The 22280-nt window shown below is 47.7% G+C and overlaps 1 protein-coding gene across 1 annotated transcript in view; it reads right to left on the bottom strand.

Moving 5' to 3' along the window:
• Positions 1-22280, bottom strand: part of Large (like-glycosyltransferase) — a 458307-nt gene that overhangs the window by 7910 nt on the left and 428117 nt on the right. Inside the window, exons 11-13 of the mRNA XM_013024905.1 lie at positions 20164-20327; positions 15254-15532; positions 1162-1308 (exon numbers count right to left, since the gene is read on the bottom strand). Coding sequence (XP_012880359.1) covers positions 1162-1308; positions 15254-15532; positions 20164-20327 — 590 coding nt within the window. The remainder of the gene's footprint in view (positions 1-1161; positions 1309-15253; positions 15533-20163; positions 20328-22280) is intronic.

Here is a 22280-nt window from a genome sequence, read left to right as displayed (position 1 = left end):
TATTCTGATCACAATGGCTGGCACACGTTAAGCACTTGATACAGGGTAGTTGTTATTTCTTTCTGGAAAGTAGTAAGGCGTGGTTGGTGGGGGAAGAGCAGGGGGAAGAAATCAACTCTTCCAGGTCACTTTCCAGATTCTGAATGGAGGATGAAGGCTGGAGGGAGTCCTGGCCCCACCAGGACCTCCCCACTCTCCACGACATATAATAATCACTGCACAACATAATGACAAGAAAACATAATCTTTGGACTGTTGAGCAAACATCCCAGCTCAAAGTTACTTTCACAGAATAGCTTGAGAACACCTTCTAGCAACTTCCAGAAACTTTGGAGTATGTTGAAAACAGAGGTTGTTATGCCTACAGCCTTCGCTAGCACTAGAATTCAGGTCGCCAAATTCTGTATGTATGGTTTGTGACTTGCAATGTTTTCCATTCTTACATTCCCTCTAATGGAGGCTTCCATCTAGCAGAAGCAGGTTGAAGCAATGGCACTGTTCAGATGGCCCCCATGCTCTGAAACCAGCAGAACTCCTACATCTCAGCCCCCATGGTTATACTTCATGCTGCAGTCTATCCTTGGGTGCTGGAACCTATTTACCTGTGCAGCCTCCAGCTTCCTGGGGCACTCTGAGTATCCCTGTGGGGCTAGGGTCTGGGAAATGAGGGCTTTCTTTGAAGCTGTCACTCAGGTAGCAAGACAGTTGGCTGTGTACAACTCTGGATTCACGCTGATGACCTTAAGTTGGAATGCCCATGACAGGCATGAGGGGGCTTAGAGGACAGAACACTCACACCAGAAAGGTGAAGGGGAGATACTTATAAAGGGAGACCCATTAGCAGGGTCCACCTCCAAGTTTAGCAAAAAGGATGAAAAGAAGTAAGCGTGGCTTTCTTACTCAAACCCATCTGCCCTTCCATTTGCACCACCACATCAGGACCCACAGTCCCTGACATGCATGTAGAAAACAGAGCGCATGGACTGGGGGAGCGGGGAGAGAGAGGATACCCAGGACAGGTCTGCATGACCAAAGCTTTCACTGGCCTTAAGACGCACCGATGTAACCTGCCGACCTTTGGGTCAAGAGCTTTGGTGTCTGGGGTCCCCAGGAGAGAGGTCTTGGGGGCCCCTTGGGAGGACGGCGTTGGAGGCCACTCACCTGAATGTGAAGAGGGTCCCCATGTCGAGCATCGACAGCAGCTCCGCTTTGGATTTGGGGAAAGAGAGCCGGTAGCGCAGCGTCTCGAATGCTGGGACGATCATTGCTTTCTTGGTGTTGGCGAGGTCGAGCTGGATGACAGACTTCCTGAAAGAGGATGGCAGGCAGAGAGTCTGAGTCTCCTGACACCAAGCAAGACCCTTCCCCAGGAGGGTAGACTGTGGTCAGACGGGGGAGGTGTATTAGAGAAGGCCCAAGGCAGCCTCCCAGCCTCAGAGGGGAGGCCAAGTGGCTTGCCAGTTCCCATCCAGGGTTCCCAGAGGAACTGACATCTGCCATCGCTGACCTAGAGGACTGACACTTTCTGGAGACCAAACACAGGGAGGGCCACGCTGGGTGGGAGGGAGCAGCCCCCTATACACTTGCAGTGTATGACTCTGTTAGAGCCAGGCCTGGAGGAAAGTCTCAAAGGACTTCCTACTTCTGCTCTGCCCGCAGCACCATTGGCTAAGTGAGAACAGACGGACACAAGGCCCACGGCAGAGTGACCAGCCTGTGACCGACCGCTCAACCACATCAATGGAAGTAGCCAGGGCCTCTTCTTCCCTGCAGCAGTGCTCAGCCAAGTAGATCAGAACTCCAGTGTGCCATTTGTAGGTGCAGTTTCCCTAATTTCTCCCTGACTCCCACTTCTCTGCTCAGCCTTCTGCTCTGCTCCTCAGGCAGCCATATCATGCCCTTCTGCATGAAGAAAGGGAGAAAGGGACAAAGACTCAGGCAGTGCCTCAGAGCATGGAGCTTTTAATGACCACAGACTGGATTTAAATCCTGGCAATGTGACTTTATGAGTCTTGCCATCCTGGCCAAGTAATTTAGCTTCCCTCTACCTTGAGTTCCTCCTCTTCCTCCAGAATTGTGGGGATAATGACTGCCTCCTGGAGTTGTTGTGAACAAGGTAATGGAAGACTGCTTAGCATACCTGGCACAAGGCGGGCATGCAGCATCAAATGGAAATGATGACACTGCAGGGCTATCATCACTCCCTGGCTCGATCGGCTATGATTTCTTTTGGCTAGGAACTTGGTACTTCATTCTGGCTTTTTGCTCAGACCACTGACTTTTAGGTCTTGATGCTATCACGAGCTGTCTGCTTCTACACCTTTGAAATTGAGAGAGCAGCCTCACTTGGAAGGGTAGACATTTGGAAGGCATTTTGAAAAATACTGGGAGGAGCAATCTCCATGGCCATACAATTGCTTATGGCTCTATTGCCAAAGTCACACTTCATTCAGCAAAGCTTCAGCATGTGCAGAGGGGAGGACCAGGACTGGTCTTCAAAGAGTAGCCATAACCCTAAATAGGTAAACTATGTAAGCCCAGGCCAGTGCAGTACAAGACAGATCTATAGGCCGAGAAGGACATCATCAGGGTTTGACAAATGAAACAATGTTAAGACTCTGGACCAGGTCAGGAAAGGGGAAGTCTTTGCTAAAGGGTCTCACCAGTGAGCAGGTTGTTGTGAGATGGACTAGGCTGGACTGCAGTCCATCCTGCAGCATGACGCTTAACCAAGTGATTTATGGCCCCAACGCCACTATTTCAGAAAAGGTTGGTAGAGGATGACAGCAGATAGAATAGCCAGTTTGATGTCCAGGGGCATCCAGTCAGCTCCTCCTGGCCTAAATCCTTCTTCCCCCTTTGTCAGAGCAATGATGTCAGTCTTCAGATGCCTAAGATTCCTTCCTCCCTGGCCATGCATCTAGAATCAGCCAGCATTCTCTTTGCCTCTGCAGTAGTTATTTTAAGATATGAATGCAATCGGAATAGACTGGAAAGTTGGGAGGGCTGAATTATGAAGGGAATAAGCAAAATGTATACACACATATACATAATGGATACAGAGATCTATAAACATGATGTTCTCTGTAGAAGCATCGAATTGCCACTGCGATCACTGTTATTCTACTAGTCACTTCTTGGAATGCTCATTTAAAAATTCCCCCTTTTATTGTCCCTGAGCAGATCCCAGAGCTTTGCTTGCCATTTCCTGAATCCCTGACACAGGTTGCTTAGAGATGGACACTTTGTCCCAAGGAAGGAAATCTGTTCCTCACCCGTGCCAATTTGAACAGAAACAGAAAAACCACATGGCTGACTTCCCCTCATGTCAGACAATGAATGCTCTGTAGATTTCTGAACTTCTGCTGCAGAGGCCTAGAGCTGCTTTCCTAACTGAGGTCTTCTGCATTGGTTGTCTAGCCCTCCTGAGATTCTGTAAGATATACTAGTCAACTTTTTCATCTGTTTTTTTCCCCCATTTGATTCAGACAAATTGTAACTAAGCTTCTCACATTGGGTGGTGTTGCTTGCCACCAAACAAACCTAACTGATGAGTAGAAGACCCAGAGCAAACAGAACCAGTCAGTCGCATGCCTTACAAATGGAGGCGTAGGCAGTCACCGCCCCCTGCACAGACAAGAGATTCTGATGTGATTTCTGCAAATTCTCTGTAGTCTCCCTGAAATATGAACTGCTACAAAGATGTGTTGCTACCTGGTAGGTCCATTTCAGACTCTATTCAAGGTTTCAATCCTCATGTCTGTAAAGGTGTCATTAGGTGTGCTTTGGCTGTAAAAGTGGTGGCAGTGTACAGATTTGAGTTCTAGAGCAGCCTTGACCAGCTGGGATACTCTGGGTCACTTCCCACATCTCTCTCATATAGGTGAATCTAGATGATTAAAATGGAAGGTTATGAGGAAGCTGGTGTAGTCAGGAAATCCTGGCTTCTAGTTCTGATTCCACCATCACTGGGCAACTCACTGTATTTAGCACTTGTGCACCGGTAAAATAGGCTGGTAGGCAAAAGCAGCAGTGTGTGGGGAAATCAGGGTTCAATGCTTGGTACCTTTTAAGCTCTGAGCCTGTGAAGGCTGCTGATTGCCATGATCCACTTACTGTGTCGACTGGGATGGACCTCAGTGGCCAGTTGTTTGATGTTTCTGTGAAGTTATCTGACAAATGGGATTGACATCTACACTCATTTGACTTTGAGGAATGGGTATTATCCTTGATAAGGTTTCAGCCAGTTAGCTGAAAACCTTGGGAACCAAACCTGAGGTTTTCTAGAAAAGAAAACTTTTGCCTTAGAATGGTCTTATATAGATCTTGCCTGACTTTAATCTAAGGGCCTGCTATATGGATTTCAGGTTAGCTCTCATAGCTGTATGTGCAGGCTCTTGAAAATCTTTCTCTCCTTCTCTATGTCTGTCTCTCTGTACATCTGTTCTAGTCTTGCCATTATTCCCTAAATGACATAGTACAACCACTATTGACTATCATCTACATTTGAATAGATATTACTGTCACTGCAGTAGGGGACCCTCTAGAATCAGTCTCAAAGGCTTGATGCATTTCTAAAGGGAGGGAGAGGATGGCTGTATTTCTGAAGGCTAGACAGACAAGATGTGTGTCAGTGAGAAGAAACTACAGCAGGCAAATGCTGCTGACAAATTGAGTAAGTTAAGAACTTGGGATGACCACTGGATTTGGTCATGTGGAGGTCACCGGTGGCTTCCTCCTTGATTGATGGCACCTGGAATAGCTCCAGAGCACCCGGCAAGACCAGCTAATGGGTGTGCGTGAGGGCAGTGGCCATTTACAATGGCATCCACTGGAGCTCTCTGAAAGCAAATCAGGTCAAGGGCAGGGTTTGATCACTAGCTGTGAACAGAATGGTAGGGGAGGAACTAAATAAGATACCATGACCAATACTTAGCCCTTTCATGATGAGGTGGGAGAAAACATGCTTGTTTTCTAATTAGACTCCCCTTAGAGTCTCACAGTGATCAGTACTTGCCTGAAAATGGGATTCATCAATTTTCACCAAAGGAGTCCCTACCTAACCCTAGTCTTTCAACTCTTCATACATTCTATTCTGCCTAGCATTCCCTGTAACAGATCTTTCACAGGCCTGGGCTTCGATATCAATCACAAATCTAACTTGATGTTGGGTTTATGCTCAGGAAAATAACCTACCCTCTGAGGTCAGGAAAAGTGGGAAAGCATGGAGTGTAAGATTTTGAAATTATCTTGTTTGGGGCTGTTTATATCTTGGGCGGGGCGGGGGGAAGGGGCACAACTTCAAGTGAACTAGCTCAGCCCTGTGAGTGAGGGCTATGTGGGGGTAGGGTATAAACAGAATGGCAAATACAATGCCAGGATAGGCTGGGGAACCTATGCCCAGCACAAAACAGGGCAGCTGCTCTTCTGTTCTAGCCATATGACTGTTATCTGGGAACACAGACATGGATTCAGATGTTTCAAGATGAGCCAAGTAGCATGATTTTCAACACACCGAGGGCTGAATGTCTCCCATGAGATGCTAGCTTGAAGGGAGGCTGAATCATGGGGCAAAGAGCACAATCTTTGTTTTTGTTTTTTTTTGGGTCCGGTCGTGGGGTCTGAACTCTGGGCCTGGGTGCTGTCCCTCAGCTCTTCAGCTCAAGGTAAGTGCTCTACCACTTGAGCCACAGCGCCGCTTCCGGCTTTTTTTTTTTCTGCTTATGTGGTGCTGAGGAATTGAACCCAGGGCCTCATGCATGCAAGGCAAACACTTTACCACTGAGCCACCTTCCCAGCCCCAAAGAGCACGATCTTCTGAATGAGATCATGTGGATTCTACCCTGACTCTACTACTCCCGTAATTGTGCAAGCATGGGCAACTGTCCTATCTATCTCTCTGGCCTTTGGTTTATCTCGACAATAATAGATAGATACTTTTTGGGGGTTGGTTATTAAGAACTAACAAGTATTACTGAAGCCAAACACATAAGCCATTGCTTACAAAGCTGAGCAAATAAATATAAAGGGTTATCCCTAAAGAGGTAGGGATATAAAGAGAAGCACAGGGGTCTTTAGGCACATAGTCTGGAAGAGGTCCAGACCAGGAGCTGATGAGATAGAAGAGTATTGTAGGTATTTGTATAACTCTAGCAATAACAAATATAGCATTGGGGAGAACTTGATTTCTTAAGAATACGCCAGGTGTATGGGCTGGGAAGGTGGCTCAGTGGTACAGCGCTTGCCTTGCATGCTTGAGGCCCTGGGTTCGATTCCTCAGCACCACATAAGCAGGAAAAAAAAGCCGGAAGTGGTGCTGTGGCTCAAGTGGTAAAGTGCTAGCCTTGAGCGGAAAAGCTGAGGGACAGTACCCAGGCCCAGAGTTCAGGCCCCACAACTAGATGCCCCCCCCAAAAAAAAGAGAATACGCCAGGTGTATTGTAGGTGACAGACACACGGCAGCATGTGTATTCAGAAGCAAGCACTGTGCCAAGTACTTTACATGCATTGTTTCTTTAATCACTGGGACCCATGTCATTGGTACCCAGGCTATGGCATTGGTGCCTATACTCTCAGTTACCCCAGGAGGACCCTAATGCTCACAGCTAGGCATATCAGCCACCACTACACAGTTAGTGGTTATCACCATCAGATGATATTCTCACAACTACAGTAATGAAGCAAGTACCAGCTTAGAACTCATCAGGAAGAATCAATAACCACAGTGTCTGTTTGGGCCCGGGCTGTTAATGCGGTGACATGGGTCCACCTTTCTGACTATGTGACTGGAGGAATGAACGTTTTAGAATTCCTCAGTCAGGGCAGCTGGTTGGAGAGCGGTTAGCAACGGAAGGGAAGGGGAGGAGGATGGCTGTGGCCTGCATGTTTAGGCTCCAAAGTATCACCCATACAGCGCCATCTGTCAATGGAGGCCACATAAAACAAGTGATACCGTGAGAGGAGGGATCGGAGCACTGACCCCTTGTTGTACTTTCTCCTACCCTGGCTATTTATTTTCTTTACCATCCAGAAGCTTCTCCGGCTGTTATAGCCTGCTTTTGCATGGATCTGGCAAAGGTCAGCAATGGCTCCTCACTGTCAGAGCTGAAAGATTTCTACTTCTCCATTCTCAACTTGGTTTGCAAGGGCAGCACTAGGACTTGAACTCAGGGCTTTGTGCTAGCTAGGCAAGAACTCTGTCACTCAAGCCACATCTCCAGCTCTTTCTGTTTTATGTATTTTTTTTAAGACTTGGTCTTGGCTCACGATTCTACCTCTACCTCTACCAGCTGGGATGACAGGTACCCCACAGACTTTCATTTCTTCTGAATTTGGTTCCTCCGGAACTCTGATGAGTATTTCTGCCACTCTCTCTGATTAGGGTGACTGTTCTGGCTTCAGCCCCCTGATGCTCACTCACTGACAGCTTCCTGGTGTCTGACTTAGGGAGTCTCTGTTGCTTCCACTCATTGATCATGAGTGAAGGCTCCACCTCTGTTTACTCCCATAACAAAATTAGCTGTGCTGTTTTCAATGACGGCCAAGATGACACTGACAAGTGACAAAGTGTTAGGGCCATGGGTGAAGGCACTGGAGTGCTGTCAGAGGCTGGGAGAGATCACAGTTTGTCACTTCCCAGCCTGCATTTCCACAGCGGAGTCCCACAGCACTGAATGTCACAAAGCCCGTTGTTCAACCAAACCTCAGTTGCAAGGAATCAGTGCTTCTTGTACAGGTTTCAGGGCCTCCCATGAAAGTTCTGTAAAAAGGGGAGGGAAGAGGGAAACCCCCCCCACCAGGACTGCTCTTGTCTCTTAAGCTTTGTTGTTGGCCGTGAGAGGAGATGGCCTCCTGTCTCACCTCTGTGTCCTCTGTCTGCATGTCCTCTTGAGGATAGTCTGTATCTTGGGACTAGTTTATCCATGACAGTGAACTATCCGCCCTGCTGAGCTTGTGGTCAGGGCCCAGCTTTATTCATGGTTACATTCTAACTCCTGCATGTGCTGGGCCCTCAATGACTGTGGAGGGAATTAGGGCACAGATCTGCAACAGCCACCTACGGGAATGACAAAAGCCACAGTTGAGGTAAGAGTTATGCCTAGGAACGTTGAGAAACCTTAGGTACGTGTGTGTGTGTGTGTGTGTGTGTGTGTGTGTATGTGTGTGTGTTTTCTTTTGGTGTGGGTGTGTATGTTTTGGTTCTGGGATTGAACTCAGGATCTTGTACTCTTGCTTGGCTTTTTTGCCCAAGGCTGGTGCTCTATCACTTGAGTCATATCTCTACTTCCAGCTCTTTGGTGGTTAATTGGGATAGCAATCTCATTTACTTTTCTGCCCAGGCTGGCTTCAAACCATGATCCTCCTATCTCAGCTTCATGAATAGCTAGGCTTACACGCATGAACCACTGCAACCTGGCTGGCCTTCTGGTGTTTCAATCCTACACAATAGGAATAAAGAAAGGTATGTGACTAGGGTGCCTTTTAAAAAAAGATACAGGTGACTCTTACATAGAGCCTAGCACAGAGCCTGCTATGGATGGGGGAAGTGGGGAAGGCATTTGTAAGCATTTGTTTCTGTGTCCTTTCTAGGTGACTGGGCATCGATCCTCCTGAGATGTTCAAGCAGCACAAATGGGCACAGTGAGGTAAGGCTGGGTTGAACAGCAAGCTGAGGCATGGGGCTGAGATAAGCACGTAGCTTTCTTTCCTAGAGCAGCTTGTGCAAACTGAACAAGTGATCAGGGGGTTTGAGAACGTAGCTACAGGTTAATCAACCAATGAGAGGCAAGGAAGGGTGTTTGCCATTTGTGTGTGTGTGTGTGTGTGTGAGAGAGAGAGAGAGAGAGAGAGAGAGAAAGAGAGAAAGACAGAGAGATAGAGGAAGAGAGAGGAAGGGAGGGAGGAAGGGAGCCGAGAGGGATGGAGGGAGGGAGAGTGAAATGGTGGGAAAGAGGGAGAGAAAGAGGGACAGAGGTAGAGAGAGAAAGAGAGACAAATGAAGAAAGGAGGGGAGGAGAGAGGATACATAAGTGAACTGTGAGAAACCCTGTCCCCTGCAGCCCCCCTCCCTTTAATCTGCCTAATTTCCACAGTACCAGATATTCACCTGGCTTTCAACCACTGTTCAATCATCAGAACACCACCACACAGGACTTATCAGCCTCCCCCAGGGTGTGCGTCCATGGGCAGAGAGGAAGGAAGGCGCCGGGCTGCGCTGGGCTTGTTATCTGCGCTGCTCAGTCTGGAGGCAGATGTTGGTTCAGCCCTGTCCTCTTCCTTTCTTCATATCCCTAAACCAGGTAATAGGGTTTGCTGGGATGCTATTAGATAGAGTTGCCTGGGAAATGAGTTCCTGGCAGCCAGGCTTCCAGGAGGTGTGTGTGGGGACAACAGCTAGGACTTGCAAATGAGAAAGATAAGGCTGCCCACAGGGAGGGAATTGGAACACATAGACAGATAACCGAAGAGGAAAGACATGGGCACGTAGCCATCTGTGAGTGGGGAGGGAGGGTTCCTGGGCCCCAGCAAGATTGGGGTGGCTCCTTAATTGGTGACATGAACATACCCAAAGGGAAGAGACTTGTCACTCAGAGAAGGGTAGGTAAGAAAGAGAAGCCAAGAGTGAGATTTTGGGAGCAGATTATAAAAACTGTATGATAACAACAACAGCTACAGTCTATTGAGCCCTTTACCATGTATCCAGCTGAAGACTCTGTCTCCTGTAATTTTAAACATTCCTCTTTCACGGCCTATGTTGCAGTGCTCACAGTAACAACAGCTAGACACGGTAGGAAGCTTGCCCAGTAGAAAGCACAGAGTCAGACACGGTTGGAGTGTGAAGAGGGTGGCTCTGATACTACCTACACCCTCCCTAGCTTGTACTCTTGAGCCAGTGACAGCTGAGGGACCACTCTTCTCTCCTTGGTGAAGGGGGGGGGAGGGGAATGGTGTGCTGTAGGGGTCTGGTAAGGATGGAATGGAAGATCCCAACATGCACAGACAGGTAAGCAGGTTGTGGTGATCATTTTGGTCATGAGGCAATTGGACCTGGCTCTATCAGGTGAATTGGAACAATCAGCAGGCTCAGCGCAGAGCCTACCTGGCTGGGCCCAGAGTGTCCAGCATGACTAAGCCAGGTGGCCACCTGGTAACACGGGACGCTCGGGCACAGAGCTCAGCCTGAGCATTATCATCCGGAAAATGCAGCCCGTCAGGTTACGTGATGAAATGCAGGCACGGGTGCTTAGAACAGTGTCTGGCACGTAGTAAGTGCTCGATAAACATTAAATGTTACAGATATGGCAGAATGAAAAGGATGAATTAACCCAAGGAAATGCCACCTGCTTAGCATTCCTTGGCAGCCCTCCAGCCAGCTGTGCTTGGAGCCTCTTCTGCCTTGCCCACAGTTCCACACTTGCTCAACAAGTACTTACAGAGAAGCCATTAGGTGCCGGGAAATGGGAGAAGGGAGGAGGTGGTAAGCTAAAAGAACCAAATGATACTGATTTGTCATTCCTACATGCTATATAACATCATCTCCGCCGGTGGGGCCCATTTTCCTCCTAAAAATGAATGCAATGAGAACAGCAGAAACATGACTTAACCTTTGGATATGGATCAGAGATGAAGATTCTTCAAGTGGAAGAGATCAGGAACCTGCCCACCCCCCACACCTCTGTCATTCTAGAACCTGTCATACCAAATGTCTCCAAGTCCCTTGAAGGTGTCTCTTTGTCACTTGCCTTTAGATGTGTTAGTCTCGAAGCCTGATCTTGACTACAGCTCTTTTGGAGGTCTGTCTCTCATACCCACATCTGGCCACTTGTTAGTTTTACCTTGTGTGTGTGTGTGTGTGTGTGTGTGTGTGTGTGTGTGTGTGTATGATGGTCCTGGGGTTTGAACTCAGGGCCTCGGTACTGTCCATGAGATACTGTACTCAAGGCTAGCACTCTACCACTTGAGTCACAGCTCTACTTACGGCTTTTTGAAGGTTAATTAGATATAAGAGTCTCATGGGCTTCCTGCCCAGGCTTGCTTTGAACCGCGATCCTCAGATCTCAGCCTCCAGAGTAGCTAGGATGACAGGAGTGAGCCACCGGTGCCCGGTCCTCTTATATTTTTTGTTTCCAGCAATAGCCTACGAGGCACACTGAGCCACTGAAGGGCACGACGTCTGCCCATTCTGACTACTGTGCCAGCTACAGTGTCCAGAACACTCTTGGAGCCTGTGGCAGACATGTGACAGGTGCTCACATGCTCTGGGCATGGTGAGGTGCTTCAAAGTCACATCACCCCTATCCTCAGGGCCTGTTGCCCATCCCACGGATAAGGAAAGTGAGGAGGTTAAGTACCACTGCCAACGCCAAGTAGATGCTGAGTTATGACTGAAGACGCTCCTTGACTGTTGTTGGAGTTACATCCACCATGCCCTGAACATGGTACATGGAAAATGCACCCAGTGCACCCCATCTACCAAGCATCACGCCTACCCCCGATCCAAGCAGGTCCAGTCTCACCTGGCTGTGTGGCTGACTGGCAGCTACATAGCACCAGAAGAATCATACTGGATATTGCTAGACTGAGAACGCATACTGTTTGTGCATCATCATAAAGCTTAAAAGCCATAAATGTATCCATTGTGCAGCTATAGAAAGTGATAAGGGACTACTTGTATATACTTCTCCTGTTGGTAAGAGGAGAAGTAGTAGAAGAGATCCCTGCAGATGCCTGATTGCAATAAAGGTGGCGGGAGTCTGCAAGGTCCTGGCATAGAAGTCCAGTGCCGAGCTGGGAATCTACCCTGGGACAGAAACGAACTCTAGTGGAGCACCTAGGACCTTGCAAGGTGCTATTACTAGCTCCTTTGCTACTAAGGAAAAGGAGGGCTGAAGTGTTGGTACCATCTGTCCCAAGTCACATACTCAATCAGTTCTGCTGACCCTGGGTTCAAATGCAAGTCTGAGTGACTTCTGTCACCTCTCACTGGACATTTCTGCAACTAAGGGCACAAGCTACCATCCACAGACTTGCCCATCCACAGCTACAGGTAGAGGACTGGGACAGACTTTAGTGAAACTCTGCGGGTCTGTCCATATAGAGAGGCTGATTTCATTATTTTCCAATTCAACTGTTTGTTTTTGCTATACTATTAGCTGGTTGCTAGGCAACCAGCTCAGAGAGCTCTGGTGCTGAACTTCTTTTGGAAACTGAGGGAGATATAAAGAAGGGGGATGTGAGTGAGGGGGGAGGAGTGTGACCAGAAGGCTGCTACCCAGGTTAGAGAATGAGGTGGTCCTGTCTGTGGTGGGAGCCAGCTTGGTGGACTAAATGCTACCTTTCTCTTCTGATGCTTGCACTTTTACTTACCTAGGGCATATGTGATCACCTGTACAAGTGTGAGAAATGCTAACCTGCTACAAGTATGAGAAACAGAGGTAAACAGATGGAAAGCAGCTGCCTTTTGCAGGGTCTAATCATTCTTATATGTATTTTTAAAACTTTTAGTCATTTAACAGAGCGTGGGTGTCTGTTTTATCAGATACCAATGCTGAGGAAATCTGGGTCTATGGGGGCCTCTGGCCTTGTTGGCCTCTATGGGGACCACAGCAAATAGCTTCAAACTCATCCCAAGCCAGGGACAAAAAGCTGGTCACGAGCTATACCTGATAATTTGTGGGTTGGAAACAAATCCTCACCATTGACTAGACAAAAACTTCAATCTCAGCCAGCAGCAATTTGACACAGTGGGCATACATACCAAAGGATCATCAGAGTGTTTATTCAGGGCTTCACACAGAACCACAGACCTCAGGAGTCTGGTGCTCAGGAAATTTGTAGGTAAGAAGTGGTAACTGTCAGTCTGGGTGTGGGGGCAGGTGGCGGTGTGTGGGAGCAATGGGAAGATGTGTTTGTTTTGGCTCAGTAGCCTTAACAACTTATTTTTAATTAGTTGCTGATCTTCAGAAGTAAAATTAGCAGCTAATTAAACGTCGGTCCAGATGATCAGACCTCTGAGGAAAAGATGAAAACTTAGTAAGTTCATTCCTGTCCACTAGACCAGTTGTGCCACATCTGAAGGGGGGAGACGGCACTCCCTGAGGAGGTGCTGGGGTCTGTCTCTCTACTGAATGGTATTCAGCTTCCTGGGGCAAGATCTGTGGGGAGTGTCAGGGAGCTTGAGAAGCAATTTGCAATACTGCAGAAATCCAGAGGGGAGACAGACAGTCACCCTGCACCAAGCAAACTGGCCATGGACAACACCCATCACCTCTCGCTGGGTAGCCTTGATTAGCAGTTCATACCGTCTTTGATCAGTGAGACATTGTGAGATCACACAGAAAAGTCTGTTATGTACCGTTAAAGAACATGTTGCCTGTGGATGGGAGAGTCGGGGCCACAGCATCCTGCTTCACTTCCAACTCATGAGACCGAAGGCCCCTCAGGGGTGTTGGAGGAGAAGACCAAAAGATGGGAGGACTGGTAGATGCAGTCCTGTAGCCTCTCTTTCCTTCCTTGATCCAGGTCAAGGGTGGCTCTCACCCCCTACTTGTTCCATTGGCAACCTGTCATCCTACAACCTGCCCCTTTTTCCTAGTGGCTCATCAGAGCTGAGATTCATCTGGACACATGGGGGCGATCTTGTCCAACAGACGGGGATTCTAGTGCTGGAGGAGCTGAAAAGGCTTGTGTAGGAAGCCCAGTGGGAGCCAGGAGTTCTGGTTTACCTTGCTGTGCATCATAGTCCCTCCATGGCTGAGGGTCTCTCACGCAGTGGTTCTCAGAGAGGCTGGCAGGGCTCTTCTCTGCTCATGGGGGTGGGGCGGGGGGACTGAAACTATGCAACCACAGCACACCCTAGAAGGAAACTGATTCAGAACCTGGATACAGAACAGAGTTCCGCATCCTCTTTTGCTCTGGAGAGAACAGGGTAGGGGCATGGGAGCCCCTAAGAGCTGTTGAGAGAGGGCAGCATTTGGGGACATGAAGAATCAAGAGAGAGACAGATGGAGAAGGCCAGGGAAAGAAATCAGCAGAGACAAGAATCATATCCTGACCTCTATGAGACAGAATAGCCGGACCAGTATGAAACTGACAGACATTGGTTCAAATACTGCTTCATGCTTTCTGGACCTGAGCAGATGATTTTGCTGCTTTGACTCTGTTTCCTGCTGTAAAACTGAGGAACTATGCATGCTTTTGGGGATTGATATATAGATATATATGATACATAGGTATATGGACATATATATATATATATATGGTTTGATTGATTTATATAAACTACTTATAGTATCACAATCTAGGTAAGTATTTGATATATTGTAGAGAGAACTCAGCTGAAAAATGACAGGAGATAAGGGAAGAACCTTTAAAAACATTGGATTATTTATACCTTGGACTCTGATGTAGAATGGAACCTTTAGGCTGGAAGAATTCCATGGCCCTCCCAATTCACATTGCTTATTTGATTTAAGAAAATGCTGCTCTCATGCAGCCATCCAGCTTCCCGTCCCTGGACAGCTTTCCCCAGCCATTGCTCACTTTCCTTTCAACATAGGGAGAGCTGGGAAAGGACACCGGAGGTCACAGAGAGTCTCATGGATTAGTCATCAGGTCCTGGAGTCGGGCAGGCCTTGTTCTAAGCCAGCTCTTTCTTTGCTAGCTATTTAACCTGGGTTAGACACTTCTAGTCTTTCTTCCATTTTCGTTTGGAAAAATGAAAACCAGGATAGAACCTGGGGCAGGACTGTGGAGACAGGGCGATGGCTTTCTGCTCGTCAACTGTTCCGGCACACAACAAGCACTTCTGTACATGATAGGTATGTCAAAGCATTTTATCACCCAGATTTGTTTTCAAGGCTAGCAGGCCATCTTTCTTTTTTGGATTGCTCACACGAAGGCTGTCTGCTCCTTCACGTCAGGACACCCTTTGTCAACCACTTGTAAATCTAAAACCTTCTCTCATAGAAACAGGGGGACAGTATGCTTCCACGGGTGTGAAAGAAAGAGGGTTAGATGGAGAGATGAGAAGGATGTGTCCTAGATCATAGGAACACATCGTTATGCAAACTCTTTATCAGGACAGTGAAACTTTAAATTCCCTAATGTCTCTTCTAAGCTTTCAGGCAAGAGCTCTACCTCTGGGTAGACTAGGGCAGGGAGGTCCCTTTCTCTTCACTTCCATTGTCCCAGGACCCTCCGTGCCTTTGGTTGGAAAAGTGGGGGCAGCAGCTGGGTCCCCAGGAGTCCTTACCTGAGGTACTCATAGAGCCCGTACATGGGCAGAAAGTCGATGTCAGACAGGAACATGTAGGGGGTGCTGATGTGCTTCATGGCCACATTGCGCAGGAGGTTCACAGGGTAGAACTGGCCCTCCTTGTACACGATGTGGTAGCCCACGTTGTGGCGGCTCATGAGCACCTCGGAGCCCTGGGCGTAACGGAGGAACTGCTGGGCCTCAGCATCCGACAGGTACAGAGCCAGGCTGATGGGCCCCTCCCAGTGTTTGCAGATGGCTTCCAGCATCTGCAGCCTGGAAGAGAAGGGAAGGCTGGGTATGAGGATCAGAGAGCAGCCCTGAAGGATCTGCCAAGCCACTTTTGGTCAACCAGCCGTAAATTCAGATCTGTTCCTAAACATTCACGCAGTGCTTCCACTTATAAACAACAACAAAACATATTATCTGGCTGGTTCTAGTCCTTCTCTGCCTCCATTTGAATACACTGAGGGAGGGCTGGGCCTCCTTGGTTAGGAAGACAAGGGTTTAAAAAAATGGCATAACACAAGAGAGATAATAGTGCAGTCCATCATGGCAGCTCTTCTTCCCATGATGCCCTGAGTTTCCAAGCAAATGCTTCTTCTTCCCATAAGGCTGTGTTCAACCAAGGAGAAGAGCTGGGACCACACACACACACACACACACACACATACACACACACACACACACACACACACACACAGAAATACACATGCAAGTGCATGTGTGCATGCAATATCAAGTAATCAGGGCAGAGCCCAGAGGAAGAGGTATGGGAGGAGCCCCTTACTGTAACGATCACTCTCAGAGAGCACACCATGGGGACATGTCAGCTCCGTGGCCCCTCTCTACGGAGAGAATATACTCCACTTCACTGTCAAATCAACTTGCTTTGTCTGCTTTAAACACGTTCCTGTCTTTTAATTATTTAGCTAGCAGAAAGATAGAACCTACCCCTTGACAGCATCCATATAACCTAAAAAGTCACACCCTAGTATAAGTCACACCCTAGTATAAGGGTAAGACTCCTCCTCTGTAGTGCTGCTGGTATTTTGCACATGGTGTGTCCCCCAAAGGTTCTCAGGCTCCAACCTTAGTCCCCAGCATGGTGGTGTATATGTGAAATGTGGGGGAACCTGAGTGCACATAGGAGGCTACAGTCTTTATCTGTCAGACCACTTACTGCCCCAGGGTCCTGGCAAACCCTGCATGGCTACCTAGGAGCACTGAGACAAGGGGAAGGAGACAAATAAAGCCCAGTGCAAAGACAATGGTGCTTCTAACAGGGAGGTTCTACAAAAGAAGTTTGACGAGAAATCCATAAAGATTATTTTTTTTCCCAATGCATCAGAAGTAGTGCCTGGTACATAAATTCTATAGTTAAGAGGCAGCAAAAACCAATTTCAATGTTTTCTTTTCCCCCTCTCCCAGCAAGAGGTACACCCTCAGCAATCTGTTGGTCAGAATGCCCACTTTATTTGGACAATTACCAGGAAATAGCTTCCAGGTATCTCCACACTTCTAAACAAAAGAAAATGGGCACACTCATCTCCTTTCAAAGGCTTTTTTCCCCCTGTGAACTTCCAGAGTTTTCTTTCAGTAATTCTGTGGATTGGTATTGCTCAGAATTTCTCCTCTTTCAATATGGAGGACTGATATATTCACTAGGATAAAACGCCCTCCTCCATCTCTCATCTTTTATAACACCTGCTAGCCCAGGTTGAACAGAGATGCCGTTTACAGATGGCTTATCACCCTGCGGGATGCTGAATCCCATTGAGGTTGGTGCTAAGTCTACACTGTAGGTCCTGCTCTTTCCTGGGTTTTGAGGATGGATGATTCCTTGTGGCACCTTAGTTGCATCTTTGTATAACTAGGGGTAGGGACTCTTTGCTTCCAGGGAGAGCCATTTGGAAGGCAAAAGCAAGAATAATTTCTCTTATGTAGATATGAGGCTGGTGGAAGGAATGGGAAGCAGGGAGCATGATTGACTGAGTGTGTAGAGAACATCTTGGCTCCAAATTTTTCCAGACTTAGAATAATTAATAATTGTGTCAATTCTGGGCCACTTGAACTCAGGACCTGGGTTCTGTCACTTAGCTTTTTGGCTCAAGGCTAGTGCTACCCTGTTAAGTCACAGCTCCACTTCTGGCTTTTTTGTTGGTTAATTGGAGATAAGAATCTCAGGCATTTTTCTGCCTTCAAAACCATGATTCTCAGATCTCAGCCTCCTGAGTAGCTAGGATTATAGATGTGAACTACTGGTGTCTGTCTCAGACTTGGGTTTGAGTCCATGTTTTCTAGTCAGATAGCACAGTATTTCTTCCTAGCTCCACTAAGAATTTAAAGTGAGTGACAGAGCACACCAAGATCTCAGGAGACAGGTCCAGTTGACATGAGATATCAGTGGAGCTTTATAGGAAAGGTGTCAGAGTTGTTCTGTGAGACCTCAATGAACGAAGGGTAACACAACCCCCCGGTGTGTCTGCATACCACACATGACCACGCCACCCTCTTCTCCCCAAGAGCCAACCTTTCTGTCTGGACCCAAGCAATAGTGGCAAATTGAGGTTCCTAGCTGGGATGAGGACATATAAAATGTGGTATGCCTCTTCTGCCTACCTGCAGCACACAGGGCGCCAGCCACATGGGGACTGTTCCCACATTTACTATTCAGAGTGACTCCACCCAACTGAGATTCTTATCACTACTTTACAGGTAAAGAGACCCAAGGAGGCCACGTGGCTTCTTCAAGCACTGCAGGGGAAGAAAGTGAAGGAGGTAGGACTCACACCCAGCTCTCTCAGACCCCAAAGCCCAGGATCGAAGGTCCACAGTGGTCTAAGATTCACTATTGGGAACAATGACCTGAAATCTCTTCCTCTGGTGGTCTGTTTCTCCAAATAAGAGCATGTTCTTTGATTTTCCTCTATTCCTGCCCCTCTTCAGTCCCTCCCATAGATCCACTGCTCTCCTGCCTCTCTCATAGCTGTCTCTCTCCACATTTGCTCTTAAGGTAGGTTCCTGTGTAGCTCTCACGGATGGAAAGCTCTGGGAGCATCTTTCTTCAGTCTCCTAGGAAGGAAGGTACCTACCACAGCAAAGTCTGGGCCAATGGAGCATATTTTGAGAGACACAGATCAAGCCTAAAACCACAGGGCTGGAGGGATGGTGGCTCAAGTTAGTAGAACGCCAGCCAAGCAGGCAAGCAAGCAAACAAGCAAGCCCAGCAGGAGTGCCAGGCCACCTGCCTCTGCCTGCCTGGACGCATCAGGTTTCAATGAACAGGGCCCCCCCTTCCTTCCAGCCATTTCCATCCTTGGCTAGGATGAGCGGGAAAGGTCCCAAGTGGCTGAGAGAGGCAGACCTGCTTGTTCCACAGTTGTCACTAGGAGAGGCACTGGGGGCCTTCAGGTGGGCTTCCCTAATTCCCTGTGGCTTTTATGTAGGGCCTACTTTTGAGTTGAAGGTTTATAAACACCTGAGGTGTTTTGTAAATTGCAAATCAATCCATCAGGCACCAGTGTACGGAATCATAATTGGCTGTGCAGGGTAGGGTAGAAGTGGCTGTGGGAACCTCTGCCTTCTGCATCAGCTTGTGTCACTACTAAGACGTTTTTCTTCTGTCTTGCTTGGTATCTCAGATGGGGGTCTGAGGGCTCCTTGGGTTCTTGTCCTATTGCCATACTTGTCAGAATGCATCTGGGAGTTTCATGGGCCGATGTGTGTGCTTTGAAAGGGAGGCCTCTGTGGTCAGTGTGTGTGGCAGATGTGTAAGCAATGGTAAGGAAGGTCCTGTTAGCTTCTCTGTGGCCCAGGCCAAGAGAATCCTTCTCACTGGAAAAGGGCAGGAGAGGCTCAGGTTCACTGGCATGCTGCTGTTGGTGGCGGATGTACAGACTATACATTACCAAAAGATGATCCTCAACCTGATGTTGGTATTATATGTCTCAATTCCTTCAAAGCACTTACTGTCGTTATCATTTGATTTGCTCTCTGTTGTGAATACCAGTTACCCTGCCTGTACACTACAAGCTTAAACAAAGCAATGTCAAAGATTCTGTCAACAAAGAGTCTTACTTAACTGGATAGCTATTGTACCATTTCTCCAGCCCTGTTTTTCTTTTTTGCACTGGTTATTTTTTGAGATAGTATCTTGCTGAGTTCCTGCCTAGGTGTGCACCTAGACTACAATCTATGTATTTTAAACTTATCATAGCTAGGATGACAGGTGTGCATTCCCACACCCTACTTCTTCCTGTTGAGTTGGAGTCTTGCAGACTTTTCTCCCTGGCCTGGCCTGGAGCCACAATCTGCCCAATGTCAACCTCCCACATGTCTATAATGACAGATGTGGGCCACTTCACCCAGCTCTGGGTTGGAGAAGGGGTCTTGCCTATGTGCAGGTCTTGAACTGCAAGCCTCCTCCTCTCAATCCCAGTCTCCCAAGTAGCTGGGATTGCAGACATGAGGCGCCAGTAACTGGCTCATGGGTTTGTTTTCAAAATTCTTCAGGTAACTCAATCTGTTCTAGGCTAAGATGATAAAACAATGAGATGGGTAAACTGCAGAAGGCCCTGTAGGAAATGCACCATAAATATTTCTGATTGCATCCAGACACAGAGAAGAAAAAAAAACAGCCATTGCTTCTCTGAGACCACAGTGGCTCTAGTCTAGACATTTCCCTTTCACCTTAGGGTAACTGGAGTCAGGTTCTACCTCCATCTTTCCTGCTATGTTACCTTCGATCAGTAGGCAGCAGCAACACAGCAAGAAAAAGATGAGAATCCCCAGCTGGCAGGACTGGGTGGGAACAGAGCCCAGGGGGTGGTCTCTCATTCTCCATTTCACCCACAGGGAAAAGGGCAGCAGCAAGGGGCCTGTGTGAAGGGTGGGGCCAGCCATACCTGTCCATTGAGAGCTGAGCCACCAGGGTGACGTCCGTGTTGTCGGCAGCTGGCTCGTACTCATAGTGCAGGAAGTACAGGTGGGTACGGTGGACCGTGAAGCGCTCTCGCCGGAACTCGTAACACAGGTCGTCCTCATCCAGCTCCGACAGCTGCTTCTGGAGCTGCAGGGCAGGGCAGGGGAGTTGGGGATGAGCAGAAAGGCTCTGAGGGGCCACGACACTGCCTGCTGTCCTGTAGCCACCCTGAGTTTCTTACCTGTTGGGCACTGCTGATAGTTTCACATAGGAAGGACCGCTATTCCTATTTCCCCAGCAATTTAACCTGGTTTCTAAAAGGCAATCAGAAAAGGCTTTCCCATCCAAACAAATGAGCCTGTCTTTAGCTAAGGTGTGGTGCCATCCCAATGAAGAATCCACCCTACACTTCTTGGAATCAAGCAAAAAGTGCTTTCTTACATGACCTGTACTTCTCTCCCTTAGACCTACAAGTTTCAGTCTTCGGGCCAGGTATTGAAAAGCAAAACTAGACATATAGGCCAAACAAAAACTCTTGCCCTTTAGTTTCACCTGTGTTTAACTGCATTCCACGTTTTTCCTCTTCCCTTTTTTATTCAAAGTTTCTGAAGGTCTCACCCTACCAACTGTGCTTACAGAAGAAGTCTTTAGCTTGCCTTCCTATCTCAACTAGTGCAAAGAGCTGGCTGACCTGCAAACAAGGAACACGTACTTTGCACATGATATGTGCGTGCTCGTGCGCACACACACACACACAGATCTACAGTTGACTAACCTGCTTCCTTGCCTGTGAACCTCAACAGCCCTGTCACACAGTATGACGGAGCTCATCTTACAGATGAACAACTGAAATTAAAATCCCCTGGTAGAAATCAGATCAGGAGATGTAGGGGTGTGTGTGTGTGTGTGTGTGTGTGTGTGTGAGAGAGAGAGAGAGAGAGAGAGAATATTAAATGATGGAATTGTCTTGATTGGTGTGATGGTTATCTGAGTGTGTATCTGTGAACACTTGCCAAGTTGCAGACCTAGGGAGGACTATAATCTAAGCTAGGTGTCTGTGATTCATACCTGTCATCTTAGCTATTCAGAAGACATCAGAAGATCACAATTTGGAGTCAGCCAGGGCAGAAAAGTCCATGACACCATTATCTCTAATTAACCAGCAAAAATGACAACTGGAGGGATGGCTTAGTGGCATACAAAACATTGTAATTCAGTAAAACTGACTTTTAAGAAATAAAAATTTGCTGTAAGTCACTCAGCTAGTTTGAGTAGTTTTGCTCCATCTGCTTCATCTGTCTGTCGCATGATACCATATAGGTGACGGGGAAATTTACATGGCTAGTCAACAAACACGGCTGAAAATAATAGAATGATTTTTCAAGAAGGCAAATCTTTATTTCTTTGAGACAGGGTCTTTCCATGTAGCTCAGGCTGGCCTTGAATCTATGATCCTCCTTGTGTCAACCTTTCAAGGGCTGGGTTTACACATGTGAGACACAATGCCTGGATAGGAAGCAGAGATCCTATTCTACACTGAGTCCTTGTGATGTTCTGGCTTCCACTCAGACTTCTTAGGGGGTGGTCACACACTGCTTTCTCTGGCTGTTTGCCCTCTGCACTCTGAAATTTCACCAATCGTCTCTCCCGGGCTCCCCCTACCTGCCTTTCCCACCACCTCCCTGTGACCTCCTTCTGTGTCATCGCTTCCCTCTCTGCAATGCCATCCCTCACCTCGCCTCATTCTTCTCCCTCTGGAGATCTCCTATTTCCCTTTCAGGACTTGGCCTACACAAGCTGGCTCTGCCAAGTGTAGGTTCAGTCCGCTTCTTCTCTGTGCTCCAAGACCTGACTTGAAAACGCTACAGGAGATCTCGCCAACTTGAACAAGCCACCACTTGATGGGTCAGCCACAGTTTACGTTTGCTCTAGTAAAGTGCCTGGTGTATGACAAGCACTCAATATTCACATGTTGCAGGTATGAAAAAAAACAACAAGTGCTGTGTACAAGGAGACTATAGCCACCAGGAAGGCTCATCCTTTCAATTTTCCTCTGGTGCTCGCTAGTAGATGTATGAAAAATAAATAAGAATTCCATCC

This window comes from Dipodomys ordii, unplaced genomic scaffold (genome assembly GCF_000151885.1).
Source record: "Dipodomys ordii isolate 6190 unplaced genomic scaffold, Dord_2.0 Scaffold79, whole genome shotgun sequence".
Lineage (NCBI taxonomy): Eukaryota > Metazoa > Chordata > Mammalia > Rodentia > Heteromyidae > Dipodomys > Dipodomys ordii.
The sequence above is the reverse complement of the archived record's forward strand: the minus strand, read 5'-3'. Positions and strand labels throughout refer to the sequence as shown.